The sequence below is a fragment of the Cetorhinus maximus genome, chromosome 6, assembly GCF_964194155.1.
Source record: "Cetorhinus maximus chromosome 6, sCetMax3.hap1.1, whole genome shotgun sequence".
NCBI classification, from domain to species: Eukaryota; Metazoa; Chordata; class Chondrichthyes; order Lamniformes; family Cetorhinidae; genus Cetorhinus; species Cetorhinus maximus.
The window spans coordinates 123,561,803-123,575,575 of NC_135884.1; the positions used below are offsets into that span (position 1 = coordinate 123,561,803).

The following is a 13,773-nucleotide window of genomic DNA, read 5'->3' on the forward strand; positions in this document are numbered from 1 at the left end:
GTCAGGCAACAGAGTTAACATTTCAAGTCAATGAACTTCTGTCAGAACCGAAAAAAGTTAGAGATGTAACAGTTTTTAAGCTAAGTACAGAGCCAGGGTAAAAGGGGAGGGAGGAAAGAACAAAAGGCAAAGATCTGTGATGGGATGGAAAACAATAGTGTCACAACTCACTGGGGATAATGCACTGTAATATCAAGTCCCACTGTTCCCCGAGCCATGACAAATGTGAAAATGTTTGACCAAACCACCAGATTGTCCCAATTCGACCTAACTTTTTAATTTAGGTTAACAGAATATCAGCACCAGGTTTGTAAACTAATAAGTATATAACTGTTTATTGAACAAACTGTCATTAACCAGTGGCAAAAGAAATATGAACCGCTAATTTCTAACTCTATAACCTGAACTCTACCCCTTCTTAAATCCCTATACACACACACATACAAGACACATAAGACACACAAAAACATGGATTTTAATTGTGGGATTAAACAGTTCAATATCACCAATTCTGGAGTACAGGATTCGATGGGTTGATTCTGATCGATGTCTTCCAAATTCCTTTCAGCTCTTGTTGATGACATAGGTGGTCTTCCGGCACTTTCAGTATTTAGTTCATTAGTTAAGCACTTGCCTTTCAATGCCTCTAACAGGGATTTTCCCCTTTCTCTCTTGACAGGGGTTTTCAGAGAGAGAGAGAGCAGGTTATAGAGCTATGAAGAGAAAAACTCAGCTAGCTATTATTGTGGAATTACTGGAATCTTCCACACACAAGAGCAAGGGGTTTTAGGTCTTTTTCCTTTCAGCCTAGGAGCTATTCGGCTGCATTGCCCTCACACAAAACCTGGTCACCTGGTCAGGAGCCAATTAAAATGCTGTTGTCAGGCAGCTCCCTTGGTCCAGGACTCCTTTCCGGCACCATCCCGTCTTTCATGGCCCACTCTGTTCCAGAACTGCAACACTGTATATATCTCTCATCCTGTTCCAGTGGACATGTCTTTCATACTGCAGCCATTGTAATTTTAACCCACAGTCCAACAGAAAATAAAGAGGTATGTTCTTTACAACAATCCAACAGAAATAAAAAGATATGTTCCTTACAATAGTAATAATCATATCACGCAAATGCCAGACAATGACCATCTCCTACACGAGAGAATCATCTCCTACTACATTTGTCCAATTCCCCATCCTCAATATTCTGTAAATTCTGGTGACCAAAAACTCAAACTTGACTGACCACATAAATGCCATGGCTACTAGATCAGATGTTGGATAATCTGTGATGAATGGCTCACTTCCTGACTCCACAAAGTCTCTCTACCATCTCCAAGGCAGGTTTGTAATGTGAGTGAACACACCACATGCTGCAACAACATTTGAAGCTCAATACCATCCAGAACAAAGCAGCCTGCTTTATCAGCACCCCATCTACAAGCTTAAACATTCACTCCCTTCACAACTGACATACCATGGTTGCAGTGTATATTAACTACAAGGTAGTAATTAGCCTCCTTCCAATGATTGTCCAAACTCATTCATGGGGATTGGCCACTTTGGTGTTTACACCCTGTATTAAAGCACCACATTTGGAATATAAAGGATAAGGGCTGAAAACTGGAGGGGAGGACATAATAATGCAGCATTGACTAAAAGATGCAGTAGTGATAAACTATCAGTGTTCCCTCTCCAAATGATACTGTTTAGCTCTGGCATGCATGTGAAAATGGCCTAAGCTTAGTCTCAGGTTTCATCCTTTTTTCTCTGTAAGAAGGCACCTGGTGTTTATTCTGTATCTGCTGGATCACAAAGGTTATGATCTAATTTTACAGAAAATCCTAATCAGCATGATACACAGCATAGCTGCCTTTGACATAATTTAGCTTGGAGGAGTCGCTGTAAATAACAATTTTTGCAGATTTCAATGGATATTGTATTCAGTAAAAATTTATATAATAAACAGATAGAAATCTATACACATATGCATACTAACTACATTCATTTTGGGATGTACTTGCCTTAAGTACAAAGTCAATAGGAAACACATATGCACCACTTGATCCCTGACCATCTATTAATTTGTGCAAGGAATATACAAGACAATTCTCAGTTTTCTTGTATTAAATATCTAGTACATAAGGAGGAGGTGAGAAGGATGTCAGCAATGAAGAACAATGGGTGTGCAACATTATTTCTGTGAAAGAAAAATGGGCATACAAAAAAAAATCATGGGCATGTTTTGATGTAGCAATGTATGGCTTACAAAGGACATAACAGTCAGAAAGTCCCTTAAAATATAACATTAATATACATAGCAGAAAGGTTTAAACACAACATTCTAACTACATTTTCACAAAAATAACAATTCAGTTGCTATATTTTAAGAGAGAAAAAACTTAGGTGTGAACTTTATGGCTCCCTGCCGGCACATTTGAATGTGGGGGGTGGGGGCGGTGCGCTCACAACATAAAAAGGATGGCCTGTGCACTGCCTTCCCATCACCCCAGACCTGTCTCCTATATTATGGTGGGCAGGTAAGGACCAACTGATAGCTACTTAAAGGCCTAATTTGTCCTCAGCCACTATAATACGTGCGGCAGGGGAATGCGGAAGCTTTCACCGCGTGGGCTGCTGTCAGGCAGGAAGGGGATGTTTCTCCTTTGGGGGGCCCCTAGTGCCCAGTGGAAGCACACTCCCCCAAGATTGTACCCCTTCTTTAAGACAACCCCCCCTCCCCCCACTTTCTGGGGTCTGCCAAGCTGGCCCATCCAAAATGCCCGGACTTACCTTAAGTCCATGACGCTTCTTCTCTGGGGACTGCTTGTAGTCCCAGCAGTGGCCACTACTTGATTGTGGTGCTACTCGGGCTACGGCGTTGCCGGCCAATCAGATTGGCTGTCAGCTCTCTAGGGCAGTGCTTCCTCCCAGAGGGGAGCATGAGCCCCCCCACCGACCCAATTAAGGCTGCCCCAGCGTATTATTGCTGCAGAGCAGCAGGATTTCTGGTTAGGGCGGTGTTAACGAACTTTTCAGTTGGGGGGCAGGTAATCCATCCCCCTATAAAATTCACCCCATGTACTTACGACCTCAGGATTTCCCAAAGCGCTTTACAACCAATTAAAACACTTTTGAAATGTAGGGAAAACATATGCTTTTTTTAAAAAGGTGGATCTACTCTTACTTTTGTAGTCCTCCGAGGCTTAGAGATAATAGGAAACTATGGGCATCAAAACAATGTGGCAAAACTAAGGACTAAAAGAAAGGAAGAACTGAAAAAGAATGAAATTTAAATATCGCCTTTCACAATCTCATGATGTCCCTAAGCACCTTACAGCCAATGGAGTATTATTGCAGTGATTGTTATAAAGCAGGAGCTCCATGTTGTATTTATTACAGCTACTGCATTGCTGAAACACTCACCTTCCTTCCACTAATTTCCACCCCCAATTCTTCCTCTTTTGACTTCATTGCGCCTCCCTCAGGTTAGAAGTCAATCTGGTTCCAGGCCTCGATCTGCGCCATTCATGAGCTCCAGCAAGTACAGACAAGTAGCTTAGTAATGACTGATTTTCTCTAGTTTTTCCTTTTCTTGTGGTGCCCGGTTTCCATGTGGTACCTCCAAATTGTATTGGAGCAGAGATTAAGCATGTGTCTCAGTACACTGCTATGCTTCTTCATACTTCTACACTACTAGACTATTTTGTAAAGAAACAATACAATGGTCTAATGCGTGCAGCTGATAATTTGCAACATTTGGATACTAATGGGAGGTTAAAGAACAAAATATTTGGTAAATTAGTGAGCTGTTGAGCATACCCATTCATGTCCACTACATATCAGACTGGATTTATTCATCTGCTGCTTTAACGTAGATTGGAATTGTGGAGTAAACAATGCTTCATATTTAAATAAAAGTTGCCTCTATTAAAATACTATTAACATAACAAGTTTATATGGATGGAAATTGGTGAAACAGTTAACAAATGTTCCCTTTTTAAGGGGCACCAGCAATAAACTGTAGCAGGTTTAGCTATTCCCAATTAGAATGTAGTAGCAGCTGCACAATTGCCTTCTGTACCACTGTACTAGAGAAGGGAAAGTGGAAAGCTGCCATCCAGTGCTTCACACTAGAAAGTGCAGGAGTGTAGACACCAGTTGAAACTAGTATTGGGCCCAGCTGTGACTGCGAGCAGGATCAAATAGCCCTGCTGACTAGTGCTTGTACGTAAATAATAATGACTGACCGAGTACTGTAGGACATCCAACACCCAGGGAACTGTATTATAGTTTGAGTCATTTGTAGTTTGTTTCCTACATTTACAACAGTGACCACAATTCAAAAGTGACTTGGAAATTTATCACCATTCCTTCACTGTCGCTGGGTCAAAATCCTGGAACTCCCTTCCTAATAGCACTGTGGGTGTACCTACACCACATAGACTGCAGCGGTTCAAGAAGGCAGCTGACCACCGCCTTCTCAGGGGCAATTAGGGATGGGTGAATAAATGCTGGCCCAGCCAGGGAAGCCCACATCCTGTGAATTAATTTTTTAAAAGTATTTTTTAAAAATTCATTCATTGGATGTGGGCTTTGCTGGCACGGCCAGCATTTATTCACCCACCCCTAATTGCCCTTGAGAAGGTGGTGGTGAGCTGCCTTCTTGAACCGCTGCAGTCCATGTGGTGTAGGTACATCCACAATTCTGTTCGGGAATTCCAGGATTTTGACCCAGCGACAGTGAAGGAACGGCGATATATTTCCAAGTCAGGATGGTGAGTGACTTGGAGGGGAATTCCCAGATGGAGGTGTTCCCATCTATCTGCTCACCTTGTCCTTCTAGATGGTAGTAGTCGTGGGTTTGGAAGGTGCTGTCGAAGGAGCCTGGTGAACTCCTGCAGTGCATCTTGTAGATGGTACACACTGCTGCTACTGTGCGTCGGTGGTGAAGGGAGTGAATGTTTGTGGATGTGATGCCAATTAAGCAGGCTGCTTTGTCCTGGACAGTGTCAAGCTTCTTGAGTGTTGTGGGAGCTGCATTCATCCAGGCAAGTAGGGAGTATTCTATCACAATCCTGACTTGTGCTTTGTAGATGGTGGACAGGCTTTGAGGAGAGGAGGTGGGTTATTCGTCACACAATTCTTAGCCTCTGACTTGCTCTTGTAGCCACAGTATTTATATGGCTAGTCCAGTTCAGTTTCTGGTCCCCCAAGAATGTTGATGGTAGGGGATTCAGTAATGGTAATGCCATTGAACATCAAGGGGCGATTGTTGTATTCTCTCTTGTTGGAGATGGTAATTGCCTGACACTTGTGTGGCGTGAATGTTACTTGCCACTTGTCCAGCCAAGCCTGGATATTGTCCAGGTCTTGGTGCATTTGGACATGGACTGGTTCAGTATCTGAGGAGTCGCAAATGGTGCTGGACATTGTGCAATCATCAGCGAATATCCCCACTTCTGACATTATGATGGAAGGAAGGTCATTGATGAATCAGCTGAATCTGGTTGGTCCGAGGACACTACCTGAGGAACTCCTGCGGTGATGTCCTGAAGCTGAGATGACTGACCTTCAACAACCACAACCATCTTCCTTTGTGCCTTCATTGGCTGTAAAGCACTTTGGGATGTCCAGTGGCTCTAAATGGTGCTAAATGTCGATACGTTGGTTTTAATGTTCCAAAATTCCTTAGGTTCGGGGAAATTCCCTAGATTAGATTGGGAAATAGCGAATTTATTCGAAAAGGGGAGACAGAAAGCAGGAAACTACAGGCCAGTTATTTTAACATCTGTCGTAAGGAAAATGTTAGAAGATATTATTAAAGATGCTATAGCAGGGCACTTGGAAAAATTCAAGGTAATAAGGCAGAGTCAACATGGTTTTGTGAAAGGAAAATCATGTTTAACCAATTTATTGGAGCTCTTTGAAGACGTAGCATATGCTGTGGATAAAGGGGAGTCGGTGGATGGACTGTACTTGGAATTCCAGAAGGTATTTGATAAGGTGCCACATCAAAGGTTATTGCAACAAATACAAGCTCATGGTATACGGGGTAACATATTACCATGAATAGAAGTTTGGCTTGCTAACAGGAAACAGAGGGTAGGCTTAAATGGGTCTTTTTCTGGTTGGCAATGACTGGCATGCCACAGGAATCAGTGCTGGGGCCTCAACTTTTTACAATTTATATAAATGACTTGAATGAAGGGACTGAAGGTATGATTGCTAAATTTAGTGATGGCACAAAGGTAAGAAAGTAAGATGTGAAGAGTGCATAAGGAGCTACAATAGGATATAGATAGGTTAAATGAGTGCGCTGGGATTTGACAAATGGAGTATAATGTGGGAAAATGTGAAATTGTCCACTTTGGCAGGAAAAATAAAAAAGCATATTATCTAAATGATGAGATTGCAGAGCTCTGAGAAGCAGAGGGATCTAAGTATCCTAGTCCATCAATCGCGAAAGGTTAGCATGCAGGTGCAGCAAGTAATTAGGAAAGCTAATAGAATGTTATCGTTTATTGTGAGGGGAATTGAATACAAAAATAGGGAGGTTATGCTTTAGTTGTACAGGGCATTGGTGAGACAACATATGGAGTACTGTGTACAATATTGCTCTCCTTATTTAAGAATGTAAATACATTGGAAGCAGTTCCATTCAACATCCTGGGGGTTACTATTGACCAAGAACTGAACTGGCCATGCCATATAAATACTGTGGCTACAAGAGCAGGTCAGAGGCTAGGAATTCTGCAGCACATAACTCACCTCCTGACTCCCCAAAGCCTGTCCATCATCTACAAGGCACAAGTTAGGAGCGTGATGGAATACTCTCCACTTGCCTGGATGAGTGCAGCTCCAACAACACTTAAGAAGCTTCACACTATTCAGGACAAAGCAGCCCGCTTGATTGGTACCCCATCCACAAACTTCCACTCCCTCCATCATTGACGCAGTGGTAGTAGCATCCACAAGATGTACTGCAGAAACTCACCAAGGCTCCTTAGACAGCACCTTCCAAACCCACGACCGCTATCATCTAGAAGGGCAAGAGCAGCAGACACATGGGAACATCATCACCTGGAGGTTCCCCACCAAGTCACACACCATCCTGACTTGGAAATATATCACGGTCCCTTCACTGTCACTGGGTCAAAATCCTGGAGCTCCCTCCCTAACAGCTTTGTGGGTATACCTACACACATGGACTGCAGTGGTTAAAGGAGGCAGCTCACCACCACCTTGTCAGGGGCAATTAGGAATGGACAATAAATGCTGGCCTAGCCAGCGACGCCCAGATCCCGTAAATGAATAAAAAGTTCAGAGATGATTTACTAGACTAACAACTGGAATGGTCAGACAGACTTAGTTCAAAAGAATGGTTAGACAGGCTAAGCTTGTATCCGCTGGAGTTTAGAAGCGTAAAGGGCGACTTGGTTGAAACATATAAGATCCTGAGGGGTCTTGACAAGGTGGATGTTTAGAGGATGTTTCCTCTTGTGGGATAATCTAGAACCGTGGGAAGGTCACTGTTTAAAAATAAGGGGTTGCTCATTTAAGACAGAGATGAGAATTTTTTCTCTCTCAGGGGGTTACAAGTCTTTGGAACGCTCTTCCTCAAAAGACAGTGGAAGCAGAGTATTAGACTTTTTAAGGCAGAGGTAGGTAGATTCTTGATAAGTAAGGAGGTGAAAGGGGTAGGTGGGAATGTGGAGTTGAGGTTATAATCAGATCAGCCATGATCTTATTGAATGACGTAGCAGCCTCGAGGGGCCAAGTGGCATACTCCTGCTCCTAATTTGTCTGTTCGTAAGTACTGCATGAGTGCCTGAATGCTGCACTATTTGCTTTGGATGCACCATTTGCTATAGATGCACCGTGCTCAGTACATGGCACTTGGGTAGACATAAGCTCATCATTAAAAGTTGTGCGCTTCTCAATTTGGGAGAACAACTTGAATATTATTGCAGCTGTCAATTGCAGATATGGTTGAACTCAGAGCACCAAGTACAATGTCAGCATAAGACTCCTTACAGCTGCATATCCAAGTTAAATGAGACAATTATTGTCCTGGGCACTTAGGTGAAAGTTGTCTGCTCTCATAATCCTATCAACTGTATGCAACAGAAGGCAGTACTTGCAGACAAGAGTAGATCACCAAAACTACGACCTTTAACTTATGAAAAGAGGGCCATAATGATTATAGATATGGAGGCAATAGGAGTAGGAAATGATGAAGTCAGACCAGTCTCTCATAATATCCATGGACTTTTCATTGCTTATCTCCTTATTTACCCAGTCATTGATTGCCTCACACACAAGCTTCCTTCAGCTGTTGCTCCCAGGCACTCAGACCTCAGAGGCCTTGCCTACAAATGTTCCTTGGTACTCAACATCAGTCCTCTTGGGAGTCCTCTGAGATTGTTCCATACAACCTCTAACTTTTGAAGGTGCCTACTGCAGCAGTATTCAACTTGTATCAGTGCGGTACTGCACAACTGAACAGTAGACCATTATGGAGAATGTGGTCACATCCAGGCCTGCTGCAATAGAGCATCCCTTGACCTAAACTCAGAATAAGTAGTCCTCATCCCATATACATAAGTGTCAGCATAAGGACAATACTAAGGTGTAATCCTATCTGCCTGGCATTTACCCAACTCTGATTCTCCTCCTCTTGTTCCAGACCATACAAATAGTGGTAGCCGATGTGTATTTGTTTTTTGATACAATCAAAGCACCACTGACATTGTTCTAAGCTCCCAAGCTAATAAAAACCCTAGATTCAGCTTTTAACAGATGGGTGGGTACTTGCTACTGGAAGGATCACTGTATTGATTAGAGACTAATATAAGAGGTCATTGTTAACAAATAGTACATCAGCAACGGAAGCAAAAAATAAAGAATCCATTCTTAATTTCCTCCTAGATAAAAGCAAAATACTGCGGACGCTGGAATCTGAAATCTGCTGAGTTTTTCCAACATTTTTTGTTTTTATTTCTTTATTTCCTCCTCCTCCTCTCCAGAAGGCAATGGCACACACTGAGAGATGATTATACTACATCAACACACTACAATATCTTATTTCAGAGATAAATTACAGAACATGAGCCACATGCTAGCACCCCCACCCCAAAGATTCCACCCTCATCTCCTCCCAAATCCTGTCAATCCAGCCTTGAAACAAAGGCTTCTTTTTTACTCACTGTTTCAATTTTGTAGGTCTGAAAGTTTGGAAAGCACTATTTATGTTGCAGCTGGTTATCTTCCTATTTCCACCTCATTCATTCCCTTCTTAAACCTCTCCACCTCGCTTTCCTCCTTTAAGACACTCCTTTCAACTTATCTCCTTGACCAAGCATGTTTTGTTTTATATCGGCTATTTGAAATATCTTGGGATGTTTTATTACATTTAAGGCACTATATAACAAGTTGTTGATATTTACACACCGAGCCATGTGAGGAGCTACAACAAAAGAAAAATTATTTTAAGAACACAAACAGATACTTTGGTTTACATATATTGTTGGAGAAGCTAGGCTTTTTTAAAAATCTTTATTTGCTGCTCAATCATTTTCAAAAAGATCAAATTATAGATTAGATGTTTTTATACATACATATATATTATTTGTAAAGCAAGTCCCCATTCTCTTAATATGCTTAAGGATTGATTCCACGGGTTGGCTCTCTAATTGGATTCTCACAGTTTAGAAAGATGCTTGCAGGCAGCAGCTATCATGAAATTGTGGCCTTGGGCGCCCCACTATCTGTTAATTTGAATTATTTAAATTGAGACAGCTTTGCTCTGCAAAATCCTGATCATTGCTCCCCATGAGCGTCACTCCATGTTGGTTACATCAGCCTTTTGTTTATCGTTTGGCTAGTAAAATTCTCTTCCCATAGGATATCAAATGCCAGTTTTATGGAACAAACACAGAAATGGCTGGAAAAACTCAGCAGGTCTGACAGCATCCATAGAGAGAGAAACAGAGTTGATGTTTCGAGTCCATATGACTCTTCTTCAGAGTTTTAAGGAGCTGGTTGAAACTTAGGCAACAGTTATCTAAAATAATTTTTAAATGCTGATTAATTAAACCTGTCTCAAAAATAGATTTTGTACATTTCTGTTATTGTTAGGAACTGCATCGCTCAGTCAATAGATGTGAATTAAAAAGAAAAACCATAAAGTGCCTGAAATGTGGAGTAACAGTAGAAATACAGGAAATGCACAGCAATTTGATCAGCACCCAATGAGTAAAAGTTTCAGATTCTGGTTTGGATTCGCTAATCTAAAGAATGGGTTTAACCAAAAATGTGAATATATTTGTTCTTGCTGCTAAATTTCCAGTATTTTATTTGTTCTATTCCAGATTATCTTCCTGTGCCTACATGAATTCCATTGGGAGATCCATGAGAAGGACACGGATCACTTTCCCTGTGCATTGTAGTTATAATCAAACATGTGGGAAAATACAGGCTCAAATCTATTATTCCGATTTAATGGAGCACTGATTTTGATGTCAATTTGTCCTATCTTTTAATACATTAAGTGCATTCCCTTTGCTGTCTCTAATTTTGTTCTTGATTTAACACAGCAATAACTGCCCCGTGATGCAATGCTAATCTATGGTACAGTCTCCCTAGGGAGATGGTGGGAGGAGGTAGTGTTAATCCTTTCAAATGCAAATTAGAAAAAATTCTTTCAGAAAATAACAATTTGGGTATACAATATACAAATAATTTTAAACATAACATATGGTGTGTCTAGAATGCTCGGGAGGAATACGGTGACTTTAGGACCTGTAGTTCCAAAAGCTCTTGATCATGGGATTTTCCTTCTGTCATACTGGGTTTGTTGCAGAATTGATAATTTAATTATGATAATTAGTCAACAACTCCAATATTATAGTATTATGTATCCGCCAGGCTGGCAGTTAATGAACTAGACAGATTTGACTTCTATTAGCTTAACAATTCCTATGTTGCTATGTAAAGTGTTCTGCAGGTGAACAAAAAATGCATTTACTGTTGCATTACAAAGATTCTCCAGTATGACACCACATCTTAACATGTGAGATACCTTCAACATCACACTTCTGCACCAACTCAAACTAAAACATTATTCTGCATGTGAATAAATACCTCAGAACTTTATTAAGGATGCAGAAATTGTTTTCTGCCTCATCTTTCAATTTTCCTAGCCCTGCAGAACAGTCAATATAACTTCTGAGATGGCGACCAGAAGCTGCATAAAAGTGTTAATGATGAATTCATCCACCATCATCCCTCTATAATTGCACAGCTGAGATCAGGCACTTACCCTGTTGCAAAATATAAACAAGAGCAGGCAAGAACACTTTGATTAGATCATTATTATTCAGGCTGTTGCCTGGTTGCATAGTAGTGTGTAGCACCAAGACATCACCCACTGTGTATTTATTATTTTAACTACCAACTATTTTACTCCATTTTGGTCTTGTTTTTACAAGGTATGATATGGTTCAATAGTCAGTAATAACCATAATAAATTTACATATACTATCTGCCATCAAATATTTGAGTTTGAAAATCAGCAATCATTGTAATAAATCTTAAGTGTTCCAGAAAATATATTTTTAATGATAAGCAAACAATCAAAGTGGTTTAGTTTAGTGTTCTTTACATAAACATACATTCTTTGTTTATGCTTATTGAATGATAAAAAGCACCTAATAATGGTATCAATTTTAACTATGCTGTGTAAGAAATACATACCCCAATTACTGTATAAATTCTAACTATACTGAATGATAAAAATCACCCCTAAAAATATCTACTGAACCGTCTCTGGTTTTTAAAGGACTGTGGAAGTTTCTGCATGTAAGTGTAAAAATTAAGTGATTTCTTTTTCCAGTTTACCCAAACATAAAAGAAAAGTAATTTAGTATCCTTAAAATTTAAGTAAGGCTTTTAGGTATGTTCTCTTGAACAGTTTTCCAGATTCAGGTGTATGCATTCTGTTGGGAAACACTGTTGCGGAATGATGGGATCGTTGAATATACGGTCCGTTTCAGTAAAGGCTGCACTGATCGATAGTTGTCCACCATATTCTTTTGCTTTTCCCCAATAGATGTGTAAAACAAACTGCGAAACATAGCCAGCTGTAAAAGAAAATTTTTAAAGTTACAAAATGCACCATGGCCTCCTCTCAAGAGAACACCACAAAGCAACTGGTTTGTGGTGTTCAAGGAAGAAAGGACAGAATCAGAGAATACACTCTACGACATCCATTAAAATGAAAAACTTGATTTTTCAGTCACTGTAAATCAGTGGTTGTGTACATATGTAATGAAGTACTGTACTGCTGTAACCCTGTTATCAATTATGAAAAATCATATTGCACGAGTCTTGATTAAATACACAATTATGGGAGTGTTGAGAAAATACATGAAAACCTTCTTTATTTAAATATTAATAAACTTTAGGGGTTAGTTAGCTCAGTTGGCTAGTGTGTGGTACTGAATGATGTCAACAGTGCAGGTTCAATCCCCGTACCAGCTGTGGTAGTTCATGGAGGACTACCTCCCCTAAAGCTATATAACCAATTGTCTCTAATGGAGGGAGATGCCTTTGGTCCTTCACGGGCTACAGCAAAATTTCCTTACCTAAAAAACTTTTATATAAAGGGTATTTATTGCTGCAGATACTGCAAAATACCACATGCTCTTACGATCAAGTCAGATCCACAGCATTGGTGTTGTGTGATTAATCTCCAGCATTTAACAGATGGCAGGGTCAGTGTCAATGCGGATGCCAGCTGCCCCTCAGCCATTTAATACTCCATGAAACTTTTACCCCTCACTTGGGCGGAAGCCCTGCTTCAGAGAGCTGCTGGACAATCTGATTGGCTAGCAGCTCCATAGCCATAGCAGCACCACCAGCAGTGGCCATTGCTGGTACTGAAAGCAGTCCCAGAGTCCTTAAGTCCAGGACCAGACAGCACGGCAGAAGGTTGGGGGAGTGTCTCATGGCAGGGAAGGGAGATGAGGCCCGGAGAGAGTGTGGAGAATGGGGTGGGGGTCTTAACAGAGAGGCTGAGGATCAGGGGTGGGAACACCGGGGGATTTGCAGAACCTGGAGTTTGGGCGCCTGTATTGGAATGGCAGCCCTTTAGAGAGGTGCGCTCTCTTTCCTGCCTTTGGTTCAAACAGGGTAACTTGCTGGACCTACCCCGCACCTTTGACCTCCTCTCGCCAGCCTCAAAATTGAGACTGGGTGGGTAACAGCCCTTAAGTGACGATTAATTGGCCATTTAAGAGCCTCAACTGGGGCAAGGATGGGTGGGCTACTCTAGGCCTCGCCCGCCTCTCATAAAAGTAAGGACAGGTCAGGGGTGGGAAGGAGGGTGATGGGAAGGCTGCCTGGATAATTCAACCAAACTGATGTACCAATCCTCTACCATCATTAAAAACTTGCTACAACTTGCTGCCCATCTCCACCCAGCTGTTCCAAAAACCTTCCCATCCTTTTTGTTATCTTCAGTCACAATTATTCTAAATGTGTTTTGACTGATATCCCATCTTCCACCCTCCATAAATTTGTACATCCAAAACTCTGCTGTCCATATCCTAACCTGCACAAAGTCTGGTTTACTATTATGCTCACTGACTTACATTGGCCCCCAGTCCATCAATGCCCCAATTTTAAAATTCTAATTCTCATACTGAAATTCCTCATGGCTGTGACCATCCCAATCTCTGTAACCTCCTCCAGCTCTACAACCCCACAAGCACTTTG

General features: G+C 41.2%; 1 protein-coding gene and 1 long non-coding RNA gene across 5 annotated transcripts in view; both read right to left on the reverse strand.

The window, feature by feature from the left end:
- Positions 1 to 318: 318 nt before the first annotated feature.
- LOC144682099 (uncharacterized) lies at positions 319 to 4,558 on the reverse strand. Its single transcript, XR_013576937.1, has 2 exons — positions 2,788 to 4,558; positions 319 to 667 (listed from the first exon to the last, which is right to left on the reverse strand). It is a non-coding gene; the product is annotated as an uncharacterized LOC144682099 (long non-coding RNA).
- Positions 4,559 to 9,547: 4,989 nt separating this feature from the next.
- Positions 9,548 to 13,773, reverse strand: part of ca5a (carbonic anhydrase Va) — a 42,857-nt gene continuing 38,631 nt past the window's right edge. For all 4 annotated transcript variants that reach the window (XM_078544435.1, XM_078544436.1, XM_078544434.1 and 1 more), the window contains one exon: positions 9,548 to 12,137. In XM_078544435.1, the coding sequence (XP_078400561.1) occupies positions 11,979 to 12,137 (159 nt within the window). In that variant the 3' untranslated portion in view covers positions 9,548 to 11,978. The remainder of the gene's footprint in view (positions 12,138 to 13,773) is intronic.